We start from the raw sequence: 27,468 nt of genomic DNA, 5'->3' as shown, positions 1-27,468 counted from the left end.
GAAGGGGGTGCAGCCCCAGGGACCCCCGCCCCTTTTGGGGGGCAGCCCCCGGGACCCCCGCCCCTTTTTGGGGAGCAGCCCCCGGGACCCCCGCCCCTTTTTGGGGAGCAGCCCCAGGGACCCCCGCCCCTTTTGGGGGGCAGCCAGAGCCGGGGGGCCGTGTGCACACACCGAAGGCCGAGGGGGGAGGGTTAGCACCAGAAACGGGGGTCCCGGGGGTCCCGAGCCCCGCCAGGAACGCCGGGGGCACCGAGACCACCCGAGCTGAGGGCAGGGGACAGGGCCAGGGCCCGGCGGGGGTCCCACAGCCCGGGGCACCCGGAGAGGGGCACGGGGGGCTCGGAGCGCCCCGCTGGAGCCGCGGGGAGGGGGAGCAGAGCCCGGGGGGCTCGGCGAGGGTCGGGAGACGTTTGCATATCCTCTGGAACGGGCGCCGGGGTCCGACGGACACACGGCCCCGCCCGGGGGGCGCAGCGCCGGCCCGAGACCCGCGGGGGGCGCGGCCGCCCCCTCCAGCCTCGAGGGGAGGGTCCTGAGGGCGGTGGGCGCAGGGTGGGCCGGGGGCTCAGCGGCAGGGGCTGCAGCGCTCCGGGGGGGACTCCTCGGGCGGCTCTGCGGGGGGATTCGGGTGAGTTCGGGGATTTTGGGGGGCACGGAGGGGCTGCGGCGGGGCTCCCCCCGGGCCGGGGGCGCAGCCCACCCGAGCCCCGCTCCCCTGTGCCCCCCGGCCCCCCGCGCGGGACTCACCTGGCGGAGCCGGTGCCGGTGCCGGTGCCGGTGCCGGTGCCGGTGCCGGGATCTCCTCCGCCGGCCCGAAGTGCAGCTCGGCCCCGTCCGGCGGCCCCGAGCCGCGGGAGCGCGGGCAGCGATCGCCGGAGCGCGTCCGCCGCAGCACCGACTGGGGCACGGGGAGCGCGGGGGAGAGCGGGGGAGAGCGGGGGAGCACAGGTGAGCACAGGTGAGCCCAGATGCTCACACACATTCCCTGTGCAAGCAGCTCCACACTCACACAGGTGAGCTCAGGTGAGCCCAGGTGTTCACACACATTCCCCATACAAACAGCTCCACACTCACACACAGGTGAGCTCAGGTGTTCACACACAGGTGAGCTCACATTCCCTGTGCAAACAGCTCCACACTCACACAGGTGAGCTCAGGTGAGCTCAGGTGTTCCCGTGCCCGGTGAGTTTTGGGGGGTCAGTAATTCAGGTGGGGGGTCAGTAACTCAGGTGGGGGGTCAGTAACTCAGGTGGGGTCAGTAATTCAGGTGGGGTCAGTAACTCAGGTGGGGGGTCAGTAACTCAGGTGGGGGGTCAGTAACTCAGGTGGGGGTCAGTAACTCAGGTGGGGTCAGTAACTCAGGTGGGGGGGGGGGGGTCAGTAACTCAGGGGGGGTCAGTAATTCAGGTGGGGGTCAGTAACTCAGGTGAGGGGTCAGTAACTCAGGTGGGGTCAGTAACTCAGGTGGGGTCAGTAATTCAGGTGGGGGGTGAGTAACTCAGGTGGGGTCAGTAATTCAGGTGGGGGGGTCAGTAACTCAGGTGGGGGGTAACTCGCGCAGGTGGGGTCAGTAACTCAGGTGGGGTCAGTAACTCGGTGGGGGGTCAGTAACTCAGGTGGGGTCAGTAATTCAGGTGGGGTCAGTAATTCAGGTGGGGGGTCAGTAACTCAGGTGGGGTCAGTAACTCAGGTGGGGTCAGTAACTCAGGTGGGGTCAGTAACTCAGGTGGGGTCAGTAATTCAGGTGGGGTCAGTAATTCAGGTGGGGTCAGTAACTCAGGTGGGGGGTCAGTAACTCAGGTGGGGTCAGTAACTCAGGTGGGGGGTCAGTAATTCAGGTGGGGTCAGTAACTCAGGTGGGGGGTCAGTAACTCAGGTGGGGTCAGTAACTCAGGTGGGGTGAGTAACAGGTGGGGTCAGTAACTCAGGTGGGGTGAGTAACAGGTGGGGTCAGTAACTCAGGTGGGGTCAGTAACTCAGGTGGGGGGTCAGTAACTCAGGTGGGGGTCAGTAATTCAGGTGGGGGGTCAGTAACTCAGGTGGGGTCAGTAACTCAGGTGGGGTCAGTAACTCAGGTGGGGTCAGTAACTCAGGTGGGAGGTCAGTAACTCAGGTGAGGTCAGTAATTCAGGTGGGGTCAGTAACTCAGGTGGGGGTCAGTAACTCAGGTGGGGTCAGTAACTCAGGTGGGATCAGTAACTCAGGTGAGGTCAGTAACTCAGGTGGGGTCAGTAACTCAGGTGGGGGGTCAGTAACTCAGGTGGGGTCAGTAACTCAGGTGGGGGTCAGTAATTCAGGTGGGGTCAGTAACTCAGGTGGGATCAGTAACTCAGGTGGGGGGTCAGTAACTCAGGTGGGGGGTCAGTAACTCAGGTGGGGTCAGTAACTCAGGTGGGGTCAGTAACTCAGGTGGGGTCAGTAACTCAGGTGGGAGGTCAGTAACTCAGGTGGGGTCAGTAACTCAGGTGGGGGGTCAGTAACTCAGGTGGGGTCAGTAATTCAGGTGGGGTCAGTAACTCAGGTGGGGTCAGTAACTCAGGTGGGGGGTCAGTAACTCAGGTGGGGGGTCAGTAACTCAGGTGGGGTCAGTAACTCAGGTGGGGGGTCAGTAATTCAGGTGGGGTCAGTAACTCAGGTGGGGTCAGTAACTCAGGTGGGGTCAGTAATTCAGGTGGGGTCAGTAACTCAGGTGGGGGGTCAGTAATTCAGGTGGGGTCAGTAACTCAGGTGGGGTCAGTAACTCAGGTGGGGGGTCAGTAACTCAGGTGGGGTCGCACCTTCCTGGCCAGGGGGCTGCTGGGCGCCGAGGCGCTGCTGTAGAGGCTGAGGCTGGAGCTGGAGCGGCTCGGGGACTGCCCCTTGGAGGACGCGCCCGACGGGCTCCCGGCGCACCTGGCGGCGGCTCCCAGCCCGTCCGACGACAGGTACTTCTCGTTGATCTTCAGGTTGGTCCTGCCCTTCACTGGGGGCGAGCGACGGGGTCCCGTGGCTCCCACTGACCCCCCCAGGCACCGGGACCCCCCCGGGACCCCAGACCCACCTCGGCAGGGGTCGTTCTTCACCAGGAACTCGTCCAGGGCGATCCAGCCGCCGCCCACCCGCACCATGAGCGTGCTGCGCAGGATCCGCACCATGCGCAGCTGCTGCGACTCCCCGAACTGCAGGGAGCGGGTTTTGGGGTGGGCGGGGGGCTCTGGGGCGAGCTGGGGGCTTTGGGGACATTGGGAAGGGCTGAGGGCTTTGGGGACATTGGGGAGGGCTGGGGGCTTTGGGGACATTGTGGCGAGAGGGGACATTGAGGCAAGCTGGGGGCTTTGGGGACATTGGGGCTTTGGGGACATTGGGGCGGGCTGGGGGCTCTGGGGCGAGCTGGGGGCTCTGGGGACATTGGGGAGGGCTGGGGGCTTTGAGGACATTGGGACGGGCTGGGGGCTTTGGGGACATTGGAGCTTTGGGGACATTGGGGTGAGAGGGGACATTGGGGCTTTGGGGACCTTGGGGCTAGAGGGGACATTGGGGCGAGCCGGGGGCTTTGGGGACATTGGGGCGGGTTGGGGGCTTTGGGGTGGGCTGGGGGCTTTGGGGACTTTGGGGCAAGAGGGGATATTGGGGTGGGCTGGGGGCTCTGGGGCGAGCTGGAGGCTTTGGGGACATTGGGGCTTTGGGGACATCGGGGTCAGCTGGGGGCTTTGGGGAGGGCGGGGGGCTTTGGCAGGGATGGGCACAGCCGGGTTTGGGGTCCTCAGGGACTTAGGGGTTTGGGGTCCTCAGGCACAGCTGGGTTTGGGGTCCTCAGAGACTGAAGGGTTTGGGGTCCCCAGGGATTGAGGGATTTGGGGTCCCCAGGCTCAGCCGGGTTTGGGGTCCCAGGCTCAACTGGTTTTGGGGTCCCCAGGCACAGCTGGATTTGGGGTCCCCAGGCTCAGCCGGGTTTGTGTCCCCATACACAGCCAGGTTTGGGGTCCCCAGTGACTGAAGGGTTTGGGGTCCCCATGCACACCCCTCAGGGAATGGGGCTGCGCCCCCTCCCCACCCCGGGACCCCGCCCAGGTGTCAGAGCCCGGCACTTACCCGGTACCTGTTGGCGCTGATCTGCTCCACCTGGAAGCGCTTGGCACAGTTGCACTGCGCCACTTGCCTGTTCACCTGCGGGGGGTTGGAGTCAGTGGGTCAGGGCATTCTCTGAATCCCTCAAGGAAGAATCGAGGTGCAGAGATTGAATTTAAGCCTTTGGATGGCCTGAAGTACATTAAGCCATTTACACATAACGTAGAAGTCAGTCAGTAAGTTTTAGGAGATGCTCTAGTGTTTTTAGTGAGTGAAAGGTTTCAAATGCCAGAGCAGCAGAGCCAGTTCTAGTGAAGGGTGAAACACACTGATATCTGCAGTGGAGGCTCCAGGCCCACAGCTGTAGGCAGGACTGAGACATAACAGAGCTCTAGTAAGAATATTGCTGACATTTCTTAGACAGGTCGTGTGCATAGTTTGTACGTAACCTAGCACGCTAAGAAATTAGGATTCTAACAGGTTAAGGAGTGGTGGTCCGAGCTTGCATCTTAGCTCGCTGGGAAAATCCTGTAAAAGAGTTTGTACTGGGGAGAATTGGTGCTATTTGCCTTTTGCCCCTCTGCTCTGCCGTTGCTTTTCTAGTGTCAACATCTGAGAAGAAGACAGGAGCTGCTGCACCAACACTGGCCCCGCTGGGACCTTCGGGAACAGGCTCAGCTTTAACCTGGGACTCTAAACTAAACTTAGTAAGGACTCTGATGTCTGTGACGGTGCCTTGGAGACTGATGCGCGCCTGCAATAAATAACCTTTTTAGCAGCTATTAGCTGCTGGCTTTTTAGAAGATTACCCGACAATAGTGCCTAGGGCACCGCAGGCAATAACCTCACACGGGGGCACGCTCGGCCCAGCCCCAGGCGGGACCCCCGCCCTGCCAGCCGCCCCCTCCCCGCGCCCCGGCCCCGCACCTCGTCCTGGATGCGCTCGGCGTCGGCGGAGCGGCGCAGCGGGTCGCGGTTGGGGTGCAGCGCGCTGACGAACTCGTAGTAGTCGATGAAGCCGTCGCCGTTCATGTCGAAGATCGTGGCCACGGCGTTCATCTCCAGCACGTTGGTGGGGAACTCTGCGGGGGCACGGCGGCCCTCAGCCCCCCTCCCCTCGTTTCCAGCCCCCCCCCCAGCCCCTCCCGGCACCCACTGGAGGCCAGGACGCTCTCGATGAACTCGCGCTGGGTGATGCGCCCGTCCTGGTCGCGGTCGATGCCGCGGAAAACGTCGAGGACGCGCGATTTCATCTGGCTGATCCACTGCATGTAGCGCTTCCTCCAGACCCCGAAGTCAAAGTGCGCGAACTCCTCCAGCTGCGAGGGGAGGGGGGTCCAGGGGGCTCAGCCCCACAGCGGGACCCCCCCGAGCCCCCCACACTGTGCCCAGGCTCAGCCCCAGCCCCACAGCGGGACCCCCCCGAGCCCCCCACAGCTCAGCCCCACAGCGAGACCCCCTCGAGCTCCCCACAGCAGGACCCCCTCACGCCCCCCATGCAGTGCCCAGGCTCAGCCCCAGCCCCACATCAGGACCCCCTCGAGCCCCCCACGCTGTGCCCAGGTTCAGCCCCACAGCAGGACCCCCCACTCACGCCCCCCACACTGTGCCCAGGTTTAGGCTCAGCCCCACAGCAGGACCCCCTCGAGCCCCCCACGCTGTGCCCAGGTTCAGCCCCACAGCGGGACCCCCTCACACCCCCAACACTGTGCCCAGGCTCAGGCTCAGCCCCACAGCAGGACCCCCTCGAGCCCCCCATGCTGTGCCCAGGTTCAGCCCCACAGCAGGACCCCCCCTCACGCCCCCCACACTGTGCCCAGGTTTAGGCTCAGCCCCACAGCGGGACTCCCCACGCCCCCCACACTGTGCCCAGGTTTAGGCTCAGCCTGGCCGCTCCCAGCCCTGCCAGAAGCGGGGGGTCTCTGCCCAGGACCCCCGAATTTGAGGTGCACGGGGCCCCTGGGCTCCAGCAGCCACTGGGGGATGTCAAGGGGAGCCCATGGGGGGTGGGCTGGGACCCCCAGGTGCTGGGAGAGGGTCTGGGATTGCTGCTGAGCCCTCCTGCATCTCCCTGGGTGGGTGGGGGGGGGGTCGCTGGGCAGAGGGTGAGACGAGCAGCTCAGGACCCCCGGGGTTGGGGGGTCCCTGGGAAGGGGATCAGAGGAGCTCCCCCAGGGCAGTGGGAGGGACCCTGGGGATGAGAGGAGCAGCTCAGGACCCCCAAAGCAGTGGTGGGGGGTCCCTAGGAAGGGGACGAGAGGCGTCCCCCAGTGCAAGGGGGTCCCTGGGCAGCTCAGGACCCCCAGGGCTGAGGGCTGATGAGGGGAGTTTGCCAGGACATTGTTGGGGTCCCTGTGAGGGGATCAGAGCCGCCCCCAGGGCAGTGTTGGGGTCCCTGGGCAGGGGATGAGGGGAGTTTGCTAGGACAGTGTTGGGGTCCCTGTGAGGGGATCACAGCCGCCCCCAGGACATTGTGGGGTCCCTGTGAGGGGATCAGAGCCCCCCAGGCCAGCCGGGGGTCCCTGTGAGGGGATCAGAGCCGCCCCCAGGACATTGCTGGGGTCCCTGTGAGGGGATCAGAGCCGCCCCCCGGTCAGTGTTGGGGTCCCTGTGAGGGGATCAGCGCCCCCCAGGTCAGTGTTCGGGTCCCTGTGAGGGGATCAGCGCCCCCCAGGCCAGCCGGGTCCCGGTGCCCGCACCTCCCGCAGCCGCTGCAGCGCCGTCTCCAGCCGGTACTGCCGCTGCAGGGCGAGCAGCCAGAGCTGCTGCCAGCGCTGCTGCAGCTGCGCCACCAGCGGCGTCTGCGGCTCCAGCGCCGCGCCCGCCGCCCTCCCCGCGCTGCGCCGGCCTGCGGGAGCCAAGCCGGGGGCGTCAGGGGCTGCCGGGGGTCCCGGGCGCGGGGCTGAGGGTGGGGGTCCCTCACGGGTGGCCAGCCGGCGAGTGGCCGGGGGTCCCAGCTCCGCGGGCAGCTTCCTCTTGCAGCTCTTGGTGACCTTCTCCACGTCGGGCTGCTTGCGGTTCAGCTCCTCCATGAACACCTGGGGGGAGCCGTGGGGCTGAGCCCCCTGGGTGCCCCACAGCCCGCAGTGGACCCCACAGAGCCCTCACTGTGCCCCACAGAGCCCTCACTGTGCCCCAGAGCCCACCTGTGCCCTATAGCGCCCTGTGTGTGCCCCACAGTCCCCTGTGTGCCCCATAGTCCCCTATGTATGCCACATAGCCCAGTGTGTGCCCCACAGACATCCCCATGCACCCCTTAGCCCCCCTGCGCCCCATAACCCCCTCTGTGTGCCCCAGAGCCCCCTCTGTGCCCCATAGACCCCGTGGGCCCATAGTCTCTTACGTGTGCCCCACAGCTCCCGGTGTGTGCCCCACAGAGCCCCCCGTGTCGGGTTTGGGGTCCCCAGGTACAGCCGAATTTGGGGTCCCCATGCACAGCCGAATTTGGGGTCCCCAGGTACAGCCGAATTTGGGGTTCCCATGCACAGCCGGTTTGGGGTCCCCATGCTCAGCCGGGTTTGGGATCCCCATACACAGCCAAATTTGGGGTCCTCATACACAGCCGGTTTTGGGGTCCCCATGCTCAGCCGGGTTTGGGGTTCCCGTGCACAGCCGAATTTGGGGTCCCATGCACAGCCGGTTTTAGGGTCCCCAGGCACAGACAGGTTTAGGGTCCCCATGCACAGCCGGGTTTGGGGTTCCCATGCACAGCCAAATTTGGGGTTCCCATACACAGCCAAATTTGGGGTTCCCATACACAGCCAGGTTTAGGGTTCCCATGCACAGCCAGTTTTAGGGTCCCCATGCACACCCATTTTGGGGTCCCCATGCACACCCATTTTGGGGTTCTCCAGCACACCCATTTTGGGGTCCCCAGCACACCCATTTTGGGGTCCCCATGCACACCCCTTTGGGTCCCCATGCACAGCCGGTTTTGTGTCCCCAGCACACCCATTTTGGGCTCCCCAGCACACCCATTTTGGGGTCCCCAGCACACCCCTTTGGGTTCCCCAGCACACCCCTTTCGGGTCCCTCACCCCGTGCTGCGCGCTCAGCTCCTCCAGCCGCTCGGGCTCCTCGGGCAGCGGCTCCTGCTCGCGCAGCCCCAGCGCCTCCTCGGCCGCCGCGATCCACTCGAGCAGCCGCGCCGCCTCCTCCCGCTCGGCCGCCAGCGCGGCCGCCTGGGCGCGGAGCCGCTCGCGCTGCTGCTGGGCCCAGCTCAGCACCTGGGGGTACAGGGACAGCACCCCAATGTGAGCCCCAAACCCTCCAAACACCCAGCTCAGCACCTGGGGGGTTAATGGGGTATGGGGGGATCAGCCCAATGTGAACCCCAAACCCTCCAAACACCCAGCTCAGCACCTGGGGGGATCAGGGACACACCCCAAATGTGCGCCCCAAATCCTCCAAACACCCAGCTCAGCACCTGGGGGTTAATGGGGATCAGGGACAGCACCCCAATGTGCGCCCCAAATCCTCCAAACACCCAGCTCAGCACCTGGGGGGTTAAAGGGGTACGGGGGGATCAGCCAAATGTGAGCCCCATACCCTGCTGCTGGGCCCAGCTCAGCACCTGGGGGGTCAATGGGGTATGGGGGGATCAGGGATAGCACCCCACTCTGCACCCCAAACCCTGCTGCTGGGCCCAGCTTGGCACCTGGGGGGTTAATGGGGTACGGGGGGATCAGGGATAGCACCCCACTCTGCACCCCAAACCCTGCTGCTGGGCCCAGCTCAGCACCTGGGGGTACAGGGGGATCAGGGACAGCACCCCACTCTGCACCCCAAATCCTCCCAGTGCCCAGCTTGGCACCTGTAGGACAGGTGTGGGGCTGTGCTTTCCCCAGGTACAGGGTTGTAGGACAGATATGAGGTTGTAGGACAGGTGTGGGGTTGTGGGACAGGTGTGGTGCTGTACTTTCCCCAGCTGTGGGTCCCTGCTTTCCCCAGGTGTGGGGCAGTGGGACAGGTGAGGGGTTTTAGGACAGGTATAGGGTTTTAGGACAGGTGTGGGGTTTTAGGACAGGTATATGGTTACAGCACAGGTGTGGTCCTTCACTCCCCCAGGTGTGGGGTTGCAGGACAGGTGTGGGGTTTTAGGACAGGTATAGGTTACAGCACAGGTGTGGTGCTTCACTCCCCCAGGTGCCCCCCTGCCCCTCTGTCACCTCCTGGAAGCGGCTCCTGGCCACGGTGACCCAGGACTTGACGGTGATGACGGAGTCGGGGTGGCAGCTGCTCAGGATCTCCTCCCCCAGCGAGGTGATGCACTCCAGCTCCAGCTGCTGGCACTGCAGCGACTGCAGCAGCTCCTGGGGACAGGGGACACGGACATGGGACATGGGGGGGCAGGGGGACATGGGGACACGGGGGGGCACAGGGGACACGGGGGCACAGGGGGGACAGGGGGGCACAGGGGACATGAGGACATGAGGGGACACGGGGGCACAGGGGACACGGGTGGGCACAGGGGGGACAGGGGGCACAGGGGACATGGGGGACACGGGGACCATCAGGGCAAGGACAAGGCTGGAGCCAGCCTGAGGCCACTGGGGGCTACTGGGTGTTACTGGGGGACACTGGGGGTTACTGGGGGTTACTGGTGTGTTACTGGTGGCCGCTGGCGGCCGCACCTGCAGCTGGGCCTGGCCCTCGAGCACGGCCGCCTCCTCCTCGGGGAACGCGCCCCCGAACCGCAGCGTCTTCTCCGAGTCGCTGAGGCGGCCCAGGAAGGAGTGAACGAGCGTGTGGAACTCCTCGGCCTGTCGCGACAGGGAGGGGTCAGCGACAGCACCCGGGTCCTGAGACCCCAAACACGGAGAAACCCCCCAGATACTGAGAGACCCCCCAAAATCCCGAGAGCCCCAGACCCTGAGAGCCCCAGACCCTGAGAGCCCCAGACCCTGAGACCCCCCCCAGACTCCTCGGCCTGTCGCGACAGGGGAGGGGTCAGCGACAGGACCTGGGTCCTGAGACCCCCTGATCCTGAGAGCCCCAGACACTGAGAGACCCCCCAGATACTGAGAGACCCCCCAGATACTGAGAGAGCCCCCCCGGTCCTGAGAGACCCCCAGACTCCTTGGCCTGTCGCAACAGGGAGGGGTCAGCGACAGGACCCGGGTCCTGAGACCCCCAGACACTGAGAGACCCAGACCCTGAGAGACCCCAGACCCTGAGCCGCCCCAGACACTGAGACCCGGGAATGTGAGAGACCCCCAGATCCTGAGAGACCCCCCAGATTCCTCTGCCTGTCGCGACAGGAGGAGCCCCAAACCCTAGGTCCTGAGAGCCCCCCAGACACTGAGAGCCCCCAGCACCCCACAGAGCACCCCAAATCACCGCCATGGGAACCTCACAGAGCACCCCCAATCACCATCCCAGCACCCCAAATCACCCCAAATCACTGCCATGGGCACCCCACAGAGCGCCCCCCAATCCCCACACCCCCATCCCAGCCTTCCCAGGCGGGTGCAGCAGCTGCAGACCCCAACCCTGGAGGGTTCCCCTGTGCCCCCCACCCCAGGTGTGTTCCCCCTGCTCCCCTCCCCAGGTGTGCCCCCCGCCCCCCTCACCTGGGGGTTCCCCTGTGCCCCCCACCCCAGGGGGGTTCTGCAGACCCCACCCCAGGGGTGTTCCCTCTGCCCCCCCTCACCTGGGGGTTCCCCTTTGCCCCCCCCCCCAGGTGTCCCCCCCCCACCCAGGTGTGTTCCCCGTGCTCCAGCCCACCTCATGTGCCCCTCCAGCTGTGCCTCCCTATCCCAGGTGTTTTCCCCGCCACCCGCAGGTGTTTTCCCCGCCCTCCCCAGATGTTCCCCCCTATCCCAGGTGTTTCCCTATCCCAGGTGTTCCCCCGCCCCTATCCCAGGTGTTCCCCCCGCCAGGTGTTCCCCTATCCCAGGTATTTTCCCCGCCCCTGTCCCAGGTGTTCCCCCGCCCCTGTCCCAGGTGTTTCCCCTGCCCCAGGTATTTTCCCCGCCCCTACCCCAGGTGTTCCCCTGTCCCTATTCCAGGTGTTTTCCCCTATCCCAGGTATTTTCCCCGCCCCTATCCCAGGTGTTCCCCTGCCCCTATTCCAGGTGTTTCCCCTGCCCCAGGTATTTTCCCCGCCCCTATCCCAGGTGTTTCCCCTGCCCCAGGTATTTTCCCCGCCCCTACCCCAGGTGTGCCCCTGTCCCGGGCGCCCCTCACCTGCCGCAGCGCCGCCTCCAGCCGCGCCTGCTTGCCCAGGGACATCCTGCAGACGAGCTCCCAGCGGGCGCTCAGCTCCTCCACCTGCCCGCGCAGCCACTGCGAGTCCAGGCTGCTGCTGCCGCGGGTCAGCTCCCGCAGCGAGCGCCGCAGCGTGCGGATGCAGCTGGCGCGCTTGCCCAGCTCCTTCTGGAACGCCTGGGCAGGGAGGGAGGGGAGGGGGCTCAGCGGGACCCCAACACTCACGGCAGTGGGTACAGGGCACACCTGAACCCCCAGCACTCATAGCACCCCCCAAATCCTCATAGCAGTGAGCACAGGGCACACCTGAACCCCAAACACTCATAGCAATGGGTACAGGGCACACCTGAACCCCCAAATCCTCCTTCTGGAGCACCTGGGGGGCGGGAGGATGGGGAGGGGGCTCACGGGGGTCCCAGTGCTGCACAGGGCTCCCCTGTACCCCAAATTCTCTCTACAGAGGGTACAGGGCTCCATTGAACCCCAAATTCTCAATGAACCCCCAAATCCTCCTTCAGGAACATCTGGGGGGGGGTGTGGGAAGGTGGGGAGGGGGCTCAGCAGGACCCCAAACACTCACAGCAATGGGCACGAGGAGCCCCTAAACCCCAAATCCTCACAGCAGTGAGTACAGTGCACCCCAAATCCAGTGGCCAGTGCCCCATCCAGTGCCCAATTCCCCATTTCAGTGGCCAATGCCTTGTTCAGTGGTCAGTGCCCCATTTCAGTAGCCAATACCCCATTCAGTGGCCAATTCCCCATCCCAGTGGCCAATTCCCCATCTCAGTGGCCAATTCCCCATCCCAGTGGCCAATTCCCCATTCAGTAGCCAGTGCCCCATCCCAGTTGCCAGTGCCCCATCCCAGTGGCCAATTCCCCATTTCAGTGGCCAATGCCCCATTCAGTGGCCAATGCCCCATCCCAGTGGCTAGTTCCCCATTTCAGTAGCCAGTGCCCCATCCCAGTGGCCAATTCCCCATTCAGTGGCCAATTTCCCATTTCAGTAGCCAGTACCCCATCCCAGTTGCCAATTCCCCATCCCAGTGGCCAATTCCCCATCCCAGTGCCCCATCCCAGTGGCCAATTCCCCATCCCAATGGCCAATTCCCCATCCCAGTGGCCAATTCCCCATTTCAGTGGCCAATTCCCCATCCCAGTGCCCCATCCCAGTGGCCAATTCCCCATCCCAGTGGCCAATTCCCCATTCAGTAGCCAGTGCCCCATCCCAGTGGCCAATTCCCCATTTCAGTGGCCAATTCCCCATCCCAATGGCCAATTCCCCATTTCAGTGGCCAATTCCCCATCCCAGTGCCCCATCCCAGTGGCCAATTCCCCATTTCAGTGGCCAATTCCCCTCAGTAGCCAGTGCCCCATCCCAGTTGCCAGTGCCCCATCCAGTGGCCAATTCCCCATTTCAGTAGCCAATTCCCCATTCAGTGGCCAATTCCCCATTCAGTTGCCAGTGCCCCATCCCAGTGGCCAATTCCCCATCCCAGTGCCCCATCCCCGTTTCTGGCCCCACCCCAGATGCTCCTGGGCACACCTGGCCACCACCCCCCCCCGCTAGCCGCGGGCCACCGACCTTGTGCTTGTCCATGAGGTCGCCCACGAGGTCGCGGTCGCCGCCGACGGGCGCGTCCTCGCAGAGCTGGGGCTCGGCGCGGTACAGCCAGTCCATCAGCGCCTGCAGCGCGTCCGTGAACTTGCCCGAGAACAGCAGGCTCTCCTCCAGCCTGTGCTGCCTGCGGGCACGGGGCGCTGAGGGCGGCGCCCGTGGGGACACCGTGGGGACAATCAAAGGGGACACACCGTGGGGACACCGTGGGGACAACATGGGGACAACATGGGGACACACCGTGGGGGCACACCATGAGGGCACCCAATGGGGACACCTCATGGAGCCACCCTATGGGGACACACCATGGAGACACACCATGGGGACACCGTGGGGACAATCAAAGGGGACACACCGTGGGGGCACCATGGGGACACCGTGGGGACACCATGGGGACAACATGGGGACACCCCAGAGAGCCACCCTATGGGGACACACCATGGGGACACACCATGGGGACCGTGGGGACACACCGTGGGGACACCATGGGGACACCCCAGAGAGCCACCCTATGGGGACACCCAATGGGGACACCATGGGGACACCATGGGGACACCCAATGGGGGCACACCACGGGGACACCATGGGAACACACCGTGGGGACACACCATGGGGACACCCAATGGGGACACCCCACAGGGCTGGCGGGGCCACTGCGTGCAGGGACAGGTCCTGGCAGTGCCCTTGTGAGTAGTGACATCCCATCCCATTCCATCTGCATCCCATCCCATCCCATCCCATCCCATCCCATTTCCATCCCATCCCATCCCATCCCATCCCATTTCTATTCCATCCCATCCCATCCCATCCCATCCCATCCCATCCCATCCCATCCCATCCCATCCCATCCCATCCCATCCCATCCCATCCCATCCCATCCCATCCCATCCCATCCCATCCCATTTCTATTCCATCCCATCCCATCCCATTCCATCCCATCCCATCCCATCCCATCCCATCCCATCCCATCCCATCCCATCCCATCCGCATCCCATTGATTCCATTCATCCCATTGATCCCATCCCATTCCCATCCCCATCTCTCCACAGCCTGGCTGCACAACCCATCCTATCCCACAGACCCCATTCCCATGGATCCCATTCCCATTCCATTCCCATTCCCATTCCATTTCCCCGATCCTATTCCCACATTTCCACCTCCACAGCCCATCCCATCCCATGGATCCTGATCCCATTTCCCCATTCCCATTATCCCATTATTATCCCATTAACCTCTCAGCTGCCAGGCTGCACAGCCCGTCCCATGGATCCCATCCCATATATCCCATTCCATCCCATGGATCCCATTCCCGATCCCGTTATCCCATTAACCTCTCCGCTGCCAGGCTGCACAGCCCGTCCCAGCGCTCCTTCAGCTCCCCCAGCAGCTCCTCCAGGGGCTGCAGGTCCCGGTCCCATCCCATGGATCCCATCCCATGGATCCCATCCCATCCCGTCCCCTTCCCATGGATCCCATCCCATAGATCCCATTCCCGTTATCCCATTAACCTTTCCGCCGCCAGGCTGCACAGCCCGTCCCAGCCCATGGATCCCATTCCCAATCCCATTATCCCATTCCCGATCCCATTATCCCATTAACCTCTCCGCTGCCAGGCTGCACAGCCCGTCCCAGCGCTCCTTCAGATCCCTCAGCAGCTGCTCCAGGGGCTGCAGGTCCCGATCCCAGCCCATGGATCCCATTCCCAATCCCATTCCCGTTATCCCATTAACCTCTCAGCCGCCAGGGTGCACAGCCTGTCCCAGCCCATGGATCCCATCCCAGCCCATGGATCCCATTCCCAATCCCATTCCCATTATCCCATTAACCTCTTGGCCGCCAGGCTGCACAGCCCGTCCCAGCCCATAGATCCCACCCCATGAATCCCATTCCCGATCCTGTTATCCTGTTAACAATTCAGCTGCCAGGCTGCACAGCCCGTCCCATGGATCCCATCCCATAGATCCCAGTCCCATTCCCGATCCCATTCCCGTTATCCCATTAACCTCTCGGCCGCCAGGCTGCACAGCCCGTCCCAGCCCATATATCCCATTCTTGATCCCATTCCCAATCCCATTATCTCATTAACCTCTCTGCTGCCAGGCTGCACAGCCCGTCCCAGCCCATGGATCCCATTCCTAGTCCCATTCCCATTATCCCATTCCCGTTATCCCATTAACCTCTCGGCCGCCAGGCTGCACAGCCCATCCCAGCCCATATATCCCATTCCCGATCCCGTTATCCCATTCCCGATCCCATTATCCCATTAACCTCTCCGCTGCCAGGCTGCACAGCCCGTCCCAGCGCTCCTTCAGCTCCCCCAGCAGCTCCTCCAGGGGCTGCGGGTCCCGGTCCCAGCCCATGGATCCCATTCCCAATCCCATTCCCGTTATCCCATTAACCTCTCAGCCGCCAGGGTGCACAGCCCGTCCCAGCCCATGGATCCCATCCCATGGATCCCATCCCAGCCCATGGATCCCATTCCCATTATCCCATTAACCTCTCGGCCGCCAGGCTGCACAGCCCGTCCCAGCCCATAGATCCCACCCCATGAATCCCATTCCCGATCCCGTTATCCTGTTAACAATTCAGCTGCCAGGCTGCACAGCCCGTCCCATGGATCCCATCCCATAGATCCCAGTCCCATTCCCGATCCCATTCCCGTTATCCCATTAACCTCTCGGCCGCCAGGCTGCACAGCCCGTCCCAGCCCATGGATCCCAGTCCCATTCCCAGTCCCATTCCCAATCCCATTCCCATTTTCCCATTAACCTTTCCGCCGCCAGGCTGCACAGCCCGTCCCAGCCCATATATCCCATTCTTGATCCCATTCCCAATCCCATTATCCCATTAACCTCCCGGCTGCCAGGCTGCACAGCCCGTCCCAGCCCATAGATCCCATTCCCAATCCCATTATCCCATTCCCATTATCCCATTCCCGTTATCCCATTAACCTCCCGGCCGCCAGGCTGCACAGCCCGTCCCAGCCCATATATCCCATTCCCAATCCCATTATCCCATTCCCATTATCCCATTCCCGTTATCCCATTAACCTCCCGGCCGCCAGGCTGCACAGCCCGTCCCAGCCCATATATCCCATTCCCAATCCCATTATCCCATTCCCATTTTCCCATTAACCTCTCGGCCGCCAGGCTGCACAGCCTGTCCCAGCCCATGGATCCCATTCCCAATCCCATTATCCCATTCCCGTTATCCCATTCCCATTTTCCCATTAACCTCTCCGCCGCCAGGCTGCACAGCCCGTCCCAGCCCATGGATCCCATTCCCAATCCCATTATCCCATTCCCGTTATCCCGTTCCCATTTTCCCATTAACCTCTCGGCCGCCAGGCTGCACAGCCCGTCCCAGCCCATGGATCCCATTCCCAATCCCATTATCCCATTCCCGTTATCCCATTCCCATTATCCCATTAACCTCTCCGCCGCCAGGCTGCACAGCCCATCCCAGCCCATATATCCCATTCCCGATCCCGTTATCCCATTCCCATTTTCCCATTAACCTCTCGGCCGCCAGGCTGCACAGCCCGTCCCAGCGCTCCTTCAGCTCCCCCAGCAGCTGCTCCAGGGGCTGCAGGTCCCGATCCCATCCCATGGATCCCATGCTATGGATCCTATCCCATATATCCCGATCCCATCCCATGGATCCCATTCCCGATCCCGTTATCCCATTCCCGATCCCATTTTCCCATTAACCTCTCCGCCGCCAGGCTGCACAGCCCGTCCCAGCGCTCCTTCAGCTCCCCCAGCAGCTGCTCCAGGGGCTGCAGGTCCCGGGGCAGCCGCGCCCCCTCCCGCAGCGCCCGCCCGCTGCGCAGCGTGGCCTCGTACACCGGCCGCTTCCCCCGCAGAACCTTCTGGAACGCCTGCGGGGGCCCCCCCGAACCCCGCGGGTGGGTGCGGGGTCCCCAAAACGGGGTGGGGGGAGAGGAGACTCCGACAGGAGATGTCCACACCCCAGACCCCCCAAATCTGCGGGGTGGCTCTGGGGAGCTGCCGAGCCCCCCCCGGAGATGGGGATCCCCCCTGAACCCCAGTTCTGCCCCCGGGGCCCCCCGAGGCGATCCCCCCTGAACCCCAGTTCTGCCCCCCCGGCCAGGGCCGCGCCCCACCTTGTGCTCAGCCAGCTGGCACTTGATGGCCTCCTGGCTGGTGGCCGCGTCCTGCGGCACCTCCAGGCTCTGCTCCACCTCGTCCATCCAGTCCAGGAGGAGCCGCCGGGACTCGCTGAACTGCGGGAGGGACAGCGGGGTGAGGGGTGAGGGGGATGTGGGGGGCGTGGGGGGTGTGGGGAGTGAGAGGTGAGGGGGATGTGGGGGGATGTGGAGGATATGGGGGTGTGGGGGGTGAGGGGCACAGCCCCCTCCCCAGCCCAGGGCACAGCCCCTAGCCCTGTGCCCAGGGCAGAGCCCCCTCCCCGTCCCTGCGCCCAGCCCCCTCCCCACCTCAAGGCACAGCCCCCTTCCCACTTTAGGAGCAGAGCCCCCTTCCCAGCCCAGGGCAGAGCCCCCTCCCCAGTTTAGGGGCAGAGCTCCCTCCCCAGCCCTGGAGCACAGCCCCTACCCCAGGGCAGAGACCCCTCCCCACCCCAGGGCAGAGCCCCCTCCCCATCCCTATGCACAGCCCCCTCCCCAGTTTTGGGGCACAGCCCCCTCCCCTCCCCAAGGCACAGCCCCCAGCCCAGTTTAAGGGCACAGCCCCCTCCCCATCCCAGTGCCCAGCCCCTTCCCCATCCCTGTGCACAGCCCCCAGCCCAGTCTTTAGGGGCACAGCCCCCTCCCCAGCCCAGTGCCCAGCCCCTTCCCCATCCCTGTGCACAGCCCCCAGCCCTGTCTTTAGGGGCACAGCCCCCTCCCCAGCCCAGTGCCCAGCCCCCTCCCCATCCCAGGCCCCCTCCCCATCCCTGGCCCCGTCCCCTCCCCAACCCAGGGCAGAGCCCCCTCCCCAGTTTAGGGGCAGAGCCCCCTCACCATCCCTGTGCCAAGCCCTCAGCCCAGTTTTTAGGGGCACAGCCCCCTCCCCTATCCAGGGCAGAGCCCCCTCCCCAGCCCAGGGCAGAGCCCCCTCCCCAGTTTAGGGGCACAGCCCCCTCCCCATCCCTATGCACTGCCCCCTCCCCTCTCCAGGGCAGAGCCCCCTCCCCAGTTTAGGGGCACAGCCCCCACCCCAGGGCAGAGCCCCCTCCCCAGTTTAGGGGCACAGCCCCCACCCCAGGGCAGAGCCCCCTCCCCAGCCCCTCCCGTGCCTGTTTGCTCCGCTTCCGCGCCTCCTCCAGCGCCGCCCCCCGCTCGCCCGCCCGCTGCAGCAGCTTGCCCAGGCGCTCCCGGGCCGCCAGCACCAGGTTCTGGATCGCCGCCCCGTCCTGCTTGCGGCTGAAATCCTTGAGGCGAGCGGCCACCGCCTCCAGGCTGGCCAGCTGCTCGCCCTGCGCGTGGGCCTCCTTCAGCAGGGCCTGCGGGAGAGCGGGGTCAGGGAGCGGGGAGCCCGAGGGAACAGCCCGGGACAGGAACGGGACAGGGAGCAGCAGGAACCCGTGCCAGGACAGGGAGCAGCAGGAACGGGACAGGAACGGTACAGGGAGCACCGGGAACGGGACAGGGACGGGACAGGAACGGGACAGCCCGGGACAGGAACGGGACAGGGACGGGACAGGAACGGGACAGGGAGTGCCAGGAACGGGACAGGGAGCGCCGGGAATGGGACAGGAACGGGACAGGAACGGGACAGGAACGGGACAGGGACGGGACAGGGACGGGACACAGGGAGCGCCGGGAATGGGACAGGAACGGGACAGGGACGGGACAGGGACGGGACAGGGACGGGACAGGACCGGGAATGGGACAGGAACGGGACAGGGAGCAGCAGGAACGGGACAGGAACGGGACAGGGACGGGACAGGGACGGGACAGGGACGGGACAGGGAGCACCGGGAATGGGACAGGAACGGGACAGGGACGGGACAGGAACGGGACAGGGACGGGACAGGGAGGGACAGGAACGGGACAGGGACGGGACAGGAACGGGACAGGGACGGGACAGGGACGGGACAGGGACGACCGGGAATGGGACAGGAACGGGACAGGGAGCAGCAGGAACGGGACAGGAACGGGACAGGGACGGGACAGGGACGGGAGCACCGGGAATGGGACAGGAACGGGACAGGGAGCAGCAGGAACGGGACAGGAACGGGACAGGGACGGGACAGGGACGGGACAGGGAGCAGCAGGAACGGGACAGGAACGGGACAGGAACGGGACAGGGAGCACCAAAAATGGGACAGGGAGCACCGGGAATGGGACGGGGAGTGCCAGGATGGGACAGGGAGCAGCAGGAACCCGTGCCAGGACAGGGAGCAGCAGGAACGGGACAGGAACGGGACAGGGAGCAGCAGGAACCCGTGCCAGGACAGGGAGCAGCAGGAACGGGACAGGAACGGGACAGGGAGCAGCAGGAACCCGTGCCAGGACAGGGGCACTGGGCACACTCACCCCACTGCTGTGGGGACACAAATCCCATTTTCAGCAATCCCGGGGGGGATCCCTGCGGGTGCCACCCGCTCGGGCAGACCCCAGCCCCACGAATTGATCCTGAGGGGACCCTCGGGCAGACCCCAGCCCCAAAACCGTGAGGGCACTGTGCCCATGCAGACCCCAGCCCCACGAACAGAACCTGAGGGGACCCTCATGCAGACCCCAGCCCCACAAACCGATCCTGGGGGGACCCTCGGGCAGACCCCAGCCCCAAAACCGTGAGGGCACTGTGCCCATGCAGACCCCAGCCCCAAAAAACCGATCCTGGGGGGACCCTTGGGCAGACCCCAGCCCCACAAACCCTGAGGACACTCCTCGTGCAGACCCCAGCCCCACGAACAGAACCTGAGGGGACCCTCAGGCAGACCCCAGCCCCACAAACCGATCCTGGGGGGACCCTCATGCAGACCCCAGCCCCACAAACCGATCCTGGGGGGGACCCTCGTGCAGACCCCAGCCCCAAAACCCACCCCGTGTCCCCCCACGCCCACGCAGACCCCAGCCCCACGGCCCCGCCCCGTGCCCCCCTTGCCTTGTGCTGCTGGATCTGCTCCGTGACGGTGTCCAGCACGAAGCTGGGGGGCTCGGGGGACCCCAGCAGCTCCTCGGCGTGGCCGAGCCAGCGCAGCAGCTCCTGCGCCGAGCCGTGGAACTCGGTGCTGACCGCCAGCCCCTCGGCCAGGCGCTCCTGCGGGCGGGGCGGCGCTGCTGACCCGGGCGGGCCGGAGAGCCCGGGGGTGTCCCAGCCCCCCGCAGCCCCCCGCAGCCCCCTCACCTTCCTCTCCTGCGCCTCGGCCTGCACGCTGTCCCATTTCTGCTGCAGCAGGCGCAGGCTGTGCTCGGTGCTGCACGGTCGGGTCGTGGGGCTCGAGTCCAGCAGGAGCCGCAGCCGCTCCCGCAGCGCCCGGTACGGCCCGGCCCGCGCCTCCAGCTCCCGGCACAGCTCCTGGACAGACAGACAGACAGAGGGATGGACAGAGGGACCGGCCCGGCCCGCGCCTCCAGCTCCCGGCACAGCTCCTGGACAGACAGACAGACAGAGGGATGGACACGGGGACCGGCCCGGCCCGCGCCTCCAGCTCCCGGCACAGCTCCTGGACAGACAGACAGACAGAGGGATGGACACGGGGACCGGCCCGCGCCTCCAGCTCCCGGCACAGCTCCTGGACAGACAGACAGACAGAGGGATGGACAGAGGGACCGGCCCGGCCCGCGCCTCCAGCTCCCGGCACAGCTCCTGGACAGACAGACAGACAGAGGGATGGACAGAGGGACCGGCCCGGCCCGCGCCTCCAGCTCCTGGCACAGCTCCTGGACAGACAGACAGACAGAGGGATGGACACGGGGATCGGCCCGGCCCGCGCCTCCAGCTCCCGGCACAGCTCCTGGACAGACAGACAGACAGAGGGATGGACACGGGGATCGGCCCGGCCTGCGCCTCCAGCTCCCGGCACAGCTCCTGGACAGAGGGATGGAGGGACAGACGGACAGATGGACAGTGGGACACAGGAACAGCAGGACAGCTGGACAGACGGACGGTGGGACAGGGGGACAGCACGACACCGGGACAGAGGGATGGAGGGACAGTGGGACAGGGGGACAGCAGGACAGACAGACAGAGGGATGGAGGGACAGTGGGAGAGAGGGGCAGGGGGATGGAGGGACGGAGGGACAGACAGACAGCAGGACGGAGGGACAGAGGACAGAGGGACAGCAGGACAAATGGACAGGCAGACACGGGGACAGATGGACAGGGGGATAGCAGGACAGACGGACGGAGGGATGGAGGGACAGACAGAGGGACAGCAGGATAGTGGGACAGCGGGACAATGGGACAGAGGGACAGCAGGACAGATGGACAGGCAGACACGGGGACAGATGGACAGAGGGATAGCAGGACAGATGGACGGTAGGATGGAGGGACAGACGGAGAGAGTGACAGGGGGACAGAGGGGAAGCAGGACAGAGGGACAGTTGGACAGTGGGACAGAGCCTGCCAGCACCAGCATCAGGGTCCGAACATGGAGAGGGATGGAATGGGGACAGGGATGGGGTGGCAGGGTGACAGGGACAGGGATGGGGACAGGGACAGGGACAGGGATGGGGTGACAGGGACAGGTACAGGTACAGGGACAGGGATGGCGTGGCAGGGTGACAGGTACAGGGACAGGGACAGGGGTGTGGAGGGGTCAGGTAGAGCAGACAGGGGACAGGGATGGGGACAAGGCAGGCACAGCAAACAGGGAGAGGGGACGAAGAGAGAGTGTGGGTGGGGACAGGGACAGGTTCAGGACAAGGACAAGGAGAAGGACAAGGACATCTGCTCTGTCCCACAGAGGGTGCAGGGGAGAGGAGGCAGCAGGGACGGGTCCTGGCAGGGTGCAGAAGGGGGATCTGGGGCACACGCCCCCAGCAGACGAGCAGAGCCCGGGGCCCGCAGCAGCTCTGGGCTCTCACCAGGTGAGCGTTGAGCTTCTCTCTGGTGGCGTCCGGGGGCCCCCAGGCCGGTTTGGAGCAGAAGAGCTGCAGCTCCACCTGCTCCAGCCACTGCAGCAGCTCGGTGATCTCCAGCGTGATGTCCTGCACCTGGGGGCGAGGCGGGGTCAGCGCCGGGCGAGGCCCACGGCCCTGCCTGGGGGGGTGGCCTTGGATGGGGCGGCCCTTGGATGGGGTGTCCCTTGGATGGGGTGTCCCTTGGATGGGGTGTCCTTAAATGGGGTGTCCTTAAATGGGGTGTCCCTTGGATGAGGTGTCCCTTTAATGGGGTGTCCCTTCAATGGGGTGTTTCTTTTTGGGGTGTCCCTTTAATAGGGTGTCTCTTGGATGGGGTGTCCCTTGGATGGGGTGTTTCTTTTTGGGGTGTTCCTTGAGTGGGGTGTTTTTTTAATGGGGTTTCCCTTGAATGGGGTATTCCTTTACGGATGTCCCTTCAAAGGGATGTCCCTTGAATGGAGTGTTCCCTGAATGTAGTGTTCCTTTAATGGGGTGTCTCTTCACCGGGGTGTTCCTTTAATGGATGTCCCTACAATGGGATGTCGTTTAATGGGATGTTCCTTTAATGGGGTGCCCCTTGAATGTGGTGTCACTTTAACGGGGTGTCCCTTTAATGGGGTGTCCCTTTATTGGGATGTCCCTGTAATGGGATGTCCCTTGAATGGAATGTCCCCTCAGTAGGGTGTCCCTTTAACGTGGTGTCCCTTCAATGGGATGTCCCTTCACTGGGGAGTCCCTTTAATTGGGAGTCCCTTTAACGTGGTGTCCCTTTAATGGGATGTCCCTTTAATGGGATCTCCCTTTAATGGGGTATCCTTTCAATGGGGTGTCCTTTTAATGGGGTGTCCCTTTATTGGGATGTCCCTTCAATGGAATGTCCCCTCAGTAGGGTGTCCCTTCAATGGGATGTCCCTTCAATGGGATGTCCCTTTAATGGGATGTCCCCTCAGTAGGGTGTCCCTTCAATGGGGTGCCCCTTCAATGAGCCGTGATTTGCTCCTCTCATCCCTCCTGGCAGGACACTCCTCAGGCTGGCACATCCCTTATCAAGGTGAGCTATCCCAGACTCTCCAGTGACCCCACCATGCCCAAGTGAACCCAGGGTAACCCACTGCTCCTTCCCCCTTGGCACCACTCTCGTTTTCCCCCATAAAACCCCCAATTTTCCCCCAGTTCTAGAGGGAGCTGTCGCCCCTGGCACCCTTCACAGAGCTGCTGGATAATACCAAAGGAAGCTCTGTGGAATTCGCCATATGGCGCTTTCTGCCCAGTTTGGATCATCCCCTCTGTGGTGACACTGGCAGTGCCCAGTTTGGATCATTCCCTCTCTGGTGACACTGGCACTGCCCAGTTTGGATCATTCCCTCTCCCCAGGATTTTGGCAGTGCCCAGTTTGGATCATCCCCTCTGTCTGGTGACACTGGCAGTGCCCAGTTTGGATCATTCCCTCTCTGGTGACACTGGCACTGCCCAGTTTGGATCATTCCCTCTCCCCAGGATTTGGCACTGCCCAGTTTGGATCATTCCCTCTCCCCAGGATTTTTGGCAGTGCCCAGTTTGGATCATCCCCTCTCTGGTGAGACTGGCACTGCCCAGTTTGGATCACTCCCTCTCCCCAGGATTTTTGGCACTGCCCAGTTTGGATCATCCTCTCTCTCTGGTGACACTGGCAGTGCCCAGTTTGGATCGTTCCCTCTCCCCAGGATTTTTGGCAGTGCCCAGTTTGGATCATCCTCTCTCTCTGGTGACACTGGCAGTGCCCAGTTTGGATCATTCTCTCTCCCCAGGATTTTGGCAGTGCCCAGTTTGGATCATCCCCTCTCCCCAGGATTTTGGCAGTGCCCAGTTTGGATCATCCTCTCTCTCTGGTGACACTGGCAGTGCCCAGTTTGGATCATTCTCTCTCCCCAGGATTTTTGGCAGTGCCCAGTTTGGATCGTTCCCTCTCCCCAGGATTTTTGGCAGTGCCCAGTTTGGATCATCCCCTCTCTGGTGACACTGGCAGTGCCCAGTTTGGATCATCCCCTCTCCCCAGGATTTTGGCAGTGCCCAGTTTGGATCATCCTCTCTCTCTGGTGACACTGGCAGTGCCCAGTTTGGATCGTTCCCTCTCCCCAGGATTTTGGCAGTGCCCAGTTTGGATCGTTCCCTCTCCCCAGGATTTTGGCAGTGCCCAGTTTGGATCGTTCCCTCTCCCCAGGATTTTGGCAGTGCCCAGTTTGGATCATTCCCTCTCCCCAGGTTTTTGGCAGTGCCCAGTTTGGATCATTCCCTCTCTCCAGGATTTTGGCAGTGCCCAGTTTGGATCACTCCATCTCCCCAGCATTTTTGGCAGTGCCCAGTTTGGATCGTTCCCTCTCCCCAGGATTTTGGCAGTGCCCAGTTTGGATCATCCCCTCTCCCCAGGATTTTGGCAGTGCCCAGTTTGGATCGTTCCCTCTCTCCAGGATTTTTGGCAGTGCCCAGTTTGGATCGTTCCCTCTCCCCAGGTTTTTGGCACTGCCCAGTTTGGATCGTTCCCTCTCTGGTGACACTGGCACCGCCCAGTTTGGATCATTCCCTCTCCCCAGGATTTTTGGCAGTGCCCAGTTTGGATCATCCCCTCTCCCCAGGATTTTGGCAGCCCCTGTTCAGTCCCCCCGCCCGTGCCTGGCTGAGGTTGTTCTCCAGCTCCAGCTGCCGGCTCTCGGTCAGGCTCAGCACGAGCTCCCAGTGCTGCCCCAGCTGCTCCAGGCTGTGCCTCAGCCCCTCCTCGCCCTCGGCCTCGCCCAGGCTGGCGAGCAGCAGCCCCCGGCCGGCCTCGGTCACCGACTGCACCGTGCGGGCGCGGGACAGCACGTCCGTGCGCAGCACCTGGGGGACACACCCATAGAGCCCCTGAGAGACCCAGAGAGCCCCAGAGAGACCCACAGAGCCCCACAGAGCCTCAGAGAGCCCCAGAGAGACCCACAGAGACCCAGAGAGACCCACAGAGCCCCACACATCACACCCCAAACATCACAGAGACCCACAGAGCCCCAGAGAGCCCCACACCCCGCAATCTGCACCCCACACCGTGCGGGCGCGGGACAGCACGTCCGTGCGCAGCACCTGGGGGGGCACACACCCCATAGAGCCACACAGAGCCCCAGAGAGCCCCAGAGAGCCCCAGAGAGACCCACAGAGCCCCACATATCACACCCCAAACCTCACAGAGCCCCGCACCCCCCAATCTGCACCCCACACCGTGCGGGCGCGGGACAGCACGTCCGTGCGCAGCACCTGGGGGGAGCGGGGTTAGGGGGGGCTCCTGCACCCCATAGAGACCCACAGAGCCCCACAGAGCCCCACACCCCGAAATCTGCACCCCACACCGTGCGGGCACGGGACAGCACGTCCGTGTGCAGCACCTGGGGGACACACCCATAGAGCCCCTGAGAGACCCAAACATCACACCCCAAACATCACAGAGCCCCAGAGAGCCCCAGAGAGACCCAGAGAGCCCCACAGAGCCCCACACATCACACCCCAAACCTCACAGAGCCCCACAGAGCCCCACACCCCGCAATCTGCACCCCACACCGTGCGGGCGCGGGACAGCACGTCCGTGTGCAGCACCTGGGGGGGCACACACCCCATAGAGCCCCAGAGAGCCCCAGAGAGCCCCACAGAGCCCCACACATCACACCCCAAACCTCACAGAGCCCTGCACCCCACAGAGCCCCAGAGAGCCCCAGAGAGCCCCACACATCACACCCCAAACCTCACAGAGCCCTGCACCCCACAGAGCCCCTCACCCCGCCATTCTGGCTGTGCCCACCGTGAGGTGCCCCCCTGGCAGTGCCATCCCCCTCACGCCCCTTTGTGCCCCCCCCGCCCCCCTGTACCCCTCACCCTGTGCTTGGCCAGCTCGATCTCGCAGCCCTGCAGGTCCCCAGTGCCCCCCGTACCCCCCTGTACCCCCTTTCCCCCTCACCCTGTGCTTGGCCAGCTCGATCTCGCAGCCCTGCAGGTCCCCAGTGCCCCCCAGTGCCCCCAGTGCCCCCCCGTGCCCCTCACCCTGTGCTTGGCCAGCTCGATCTCGCAGCCCTGCAGGTCCCCCCGCAGCGCCGCCGGCTCCCGCAGCCGCTCCCGGGTGCGGCTCAGCCACTGCAGCAGCTCCTGCAGCTGCGCCTGGAACTGGCCCAGCCCGAGCAGCGCCGCCTCCAGCTGGTGCTGGGGAGAGGGGTGAGCGGGGGCAGCGCCAGTGCCGCCCAATGCCACCCAGTGCCAGCCCAGTGCCGTCCCAGTGACACCCAGTGACATCCCCAGTGACACCCAGTGCCACCCAGCAGCGCCGCCTCCAGCTGGTGCTGGGGACAGGGGTGAGCCTGGGCAGCGCCAGTGCCATCCCAGCGCCACCCAGTGCCGCCCAGTGCCAGCCAGTGCCACCCAGTGCCATCCCAGTGACACCCAGTGCCACCCAGCAGCGCCGCCTCCAGCTGGTGCTGGGGACAGGGGTGAGCGGGGGCAGCGCCAGTGCCAGCCAGTGCCAGCCCAGTGCCACCCAGTGCCACCCAGTGATACCCAGTGCCACCCAGTGCCAGCCCAGTGCCGTCCCAGTGCCACCCAGTGCCAGCCCAGTGCCACCCAGTGACACCCAGTGACACCCAGTGCCACCCAGTGCCCTCCCAGTGCCCCTCCAGTGCCCACCAGTGCCCTCCCAGTGCCCCCCCAGTACCCTCCCAGTGCCTCCCAGTGCCCACCTGCCGGCTGACCGTCTCCTCCTCCAGGTGCTCCCAGCGCTGCCGGAAGTCGCTCAGGGTGCCCGGGGGGTTCCCGGGTGGGTCCGGGGGGTTCCCGGGGGTGCCCGGGGGGTTCCCGGGGGGGTCCGGGGGGTTCCCGGTGCCCGGGGGGTGCCCGGTGCCCCCCAGGTGCCGCAGGCTCTCCACCTCCACCTTGCACTGGTACAGCTCCCGCTTGAACTCCTGGGGGCACCAGGGTGGGCACGGGGACACTGGCACCGTGCAGGGGATGGGGTCTGTCTGCACCCCCAGGCACCCCATGGCACCCCAGGGCCATCCCAGTGCTCACCCAGTGCCTTCCAGCACCCTCCCAGTGCCATCCCAGTGCCCACCTGTGTCCAGCTGTGCCCACCCAGTGCCATCCCAGTGTTCACAGAGTGACCAGTGCCCACCCAGTGCTTTCTAGGACCCTCCCAGCACCATCCCAGTGCCCACCAGTGCCATCCCAGTGCCCCCCAGTGCTCATAGAACGAGCAGTGCCACCCTAGTGCCTTCCAGGACCCTCCCAGTGCCCACCAGTGCCATCCCAGTGCTATCTCAGTGGTCACGGAGTGACCAGTGCCACCCTAGTGCCCTGCAGGACCCTCCCAGTACCATCCCAGTGCCATCCCAGAGCCCTGCCAGTACCCACCAGTGCCATCCCAGTGCTCACAGAGCAACCAGTGCCCCCCAGTGACACACTAGTGCCTTCCAGGACCCTCCCAGTGCCCACCAATGCCATCCCAGTGCCATCCCAGTGCCATCCCAGTGCCCTCCCAGTGCCACCCTCGGTGCCACCCGTCCCCGGAGCCCCGCCC

At 64.4% G+C, this 27,468-nt stretch overlaps 1 protein-coding gene across 1 annotated transcript in view; it reads right to left on the bottom strand.

Annotated features, from left to right (window-relative positions):
• Window positions 1-467: 467 nt before the first annotated feature.
• Window positions 468-27,468, bottom strand: part of LOC130249834 (microtubule-actin cross-linking factor 1, isoforms 6/7-like) — a 33,792-nt gene continuing 6,791 nt past the window's right edge. The window contains exons 12-39 of the mRNA XM_056484945.1: window positions 26,633-26,854; window positions 25,947-26,102; window positions 25,782-25,811; window positions 25,449-25,505; window positions 25,241-25,297; window positions 25,101-25,169; window positions 24,942-24,998; window positions 24,558-24,761; window positions 21,873-22,001; window positions 20,191-20,361; window positions 19,948-20,103; window positions 18,131-18,337; window positions 16,998-17,117; window positions 16,582-16,751; window positions 12,839-12,998; window positions 11,236-11,433; window positions 9,681-9,809; window positions 9,216-9,359; window positions 8,085-8,273; window positions 6,971-7,085; window positions 6,747-6,895; window positions 5,204-5,366; window positions 4,975-5,129; window positions 4,072-4,146; window positions 3,041-3,158; window positions 2,778-2,962; window positions 748-898; window positions 468-612 (exon numbers count right to left, since the gene is read on the bottom strand). Of these exons, the coding sequence (XP_056340920.1) occupies window positions 566-612; window positions 748-898; window positions 2,778-2,962; window positions 3,041-3,158; window positions 4,072-4,146; window positions 4,975-5,129; window positions 5,204-5,366; window positions 6,747-6,895; window positions 6,971-7,085; window positions 8,085-8,273; window positions 9,216-9,359; window positions 9,681-9,809; window positions 11,236-11,433; window positions 12,839-12,998; window positions 16,582-16,751; window positions 16,998-17,117; window positions 18,131-18,337; window positions 19,948-20,103; window positions 20,191-20,361; window positions 21,873-22,001; window positions 24,558-24,761; window positions 24,942-24,998; window positions 25,101-25,169; window positions 25,241-25,297; window positions 25,449-25,505; window positions 25,782-25,811; window positions 25,947-26,102; window positions 26,633-26,854 (3,783 nt within the window). The 3' untranslated portion in view covers window positions 468-565. The remainder of the gene's footprint in view (window positions 613-747; window positions 899-2,777; window positions 2,963-3,040; window positions 3,159-4,071; window positions 4,147-4,974; window positions 5,130-5,203; window positions 5,367-6,746; window positions 6,896-6,970; window positions 7,086-8,084; window positions 8,274-9,215; window positions 9,360-9,680; window positions 9,810-11,235; window positions 11,434-12,838; window positions 12,999-16,581; window positions 16,752-16,997; window positions 17,118-18,130; window positions 18,338-19,947; window positions 20,104-20,190; window positions 20,362-21,872; window positions 22,002-24,557; window positions 24,762-24,941; window positions 24,999-25,100; window positions 25,170-25,240; window positions 25,298-25,448; window positions 25,506-25,781; window positions 25,812-25,946; window positions 26,103-26,632; window positions 26,855-27,468) is intronic.

Source organism: Oenanthe melanoleuca, chromosome 2 (genome assembly GCF_029582105.1).
Source record: "Oenanthe melanoleuca isolate GR-GAL-2019-014 chromosome 2, OMel1.0, whole genome shotgun sequence".
In the NCBI taxonomy this organism is placed as follows: domain Eukaryota; kingdom Metazoa; phylum Chordata; class Aves; order Passeriformes; family Muscicapidae; genus Oenanthe; species Oenanthe melanoleuca.
This window is presented reverse-complemented; position numbering and strand designations above follow the sequence as displayed.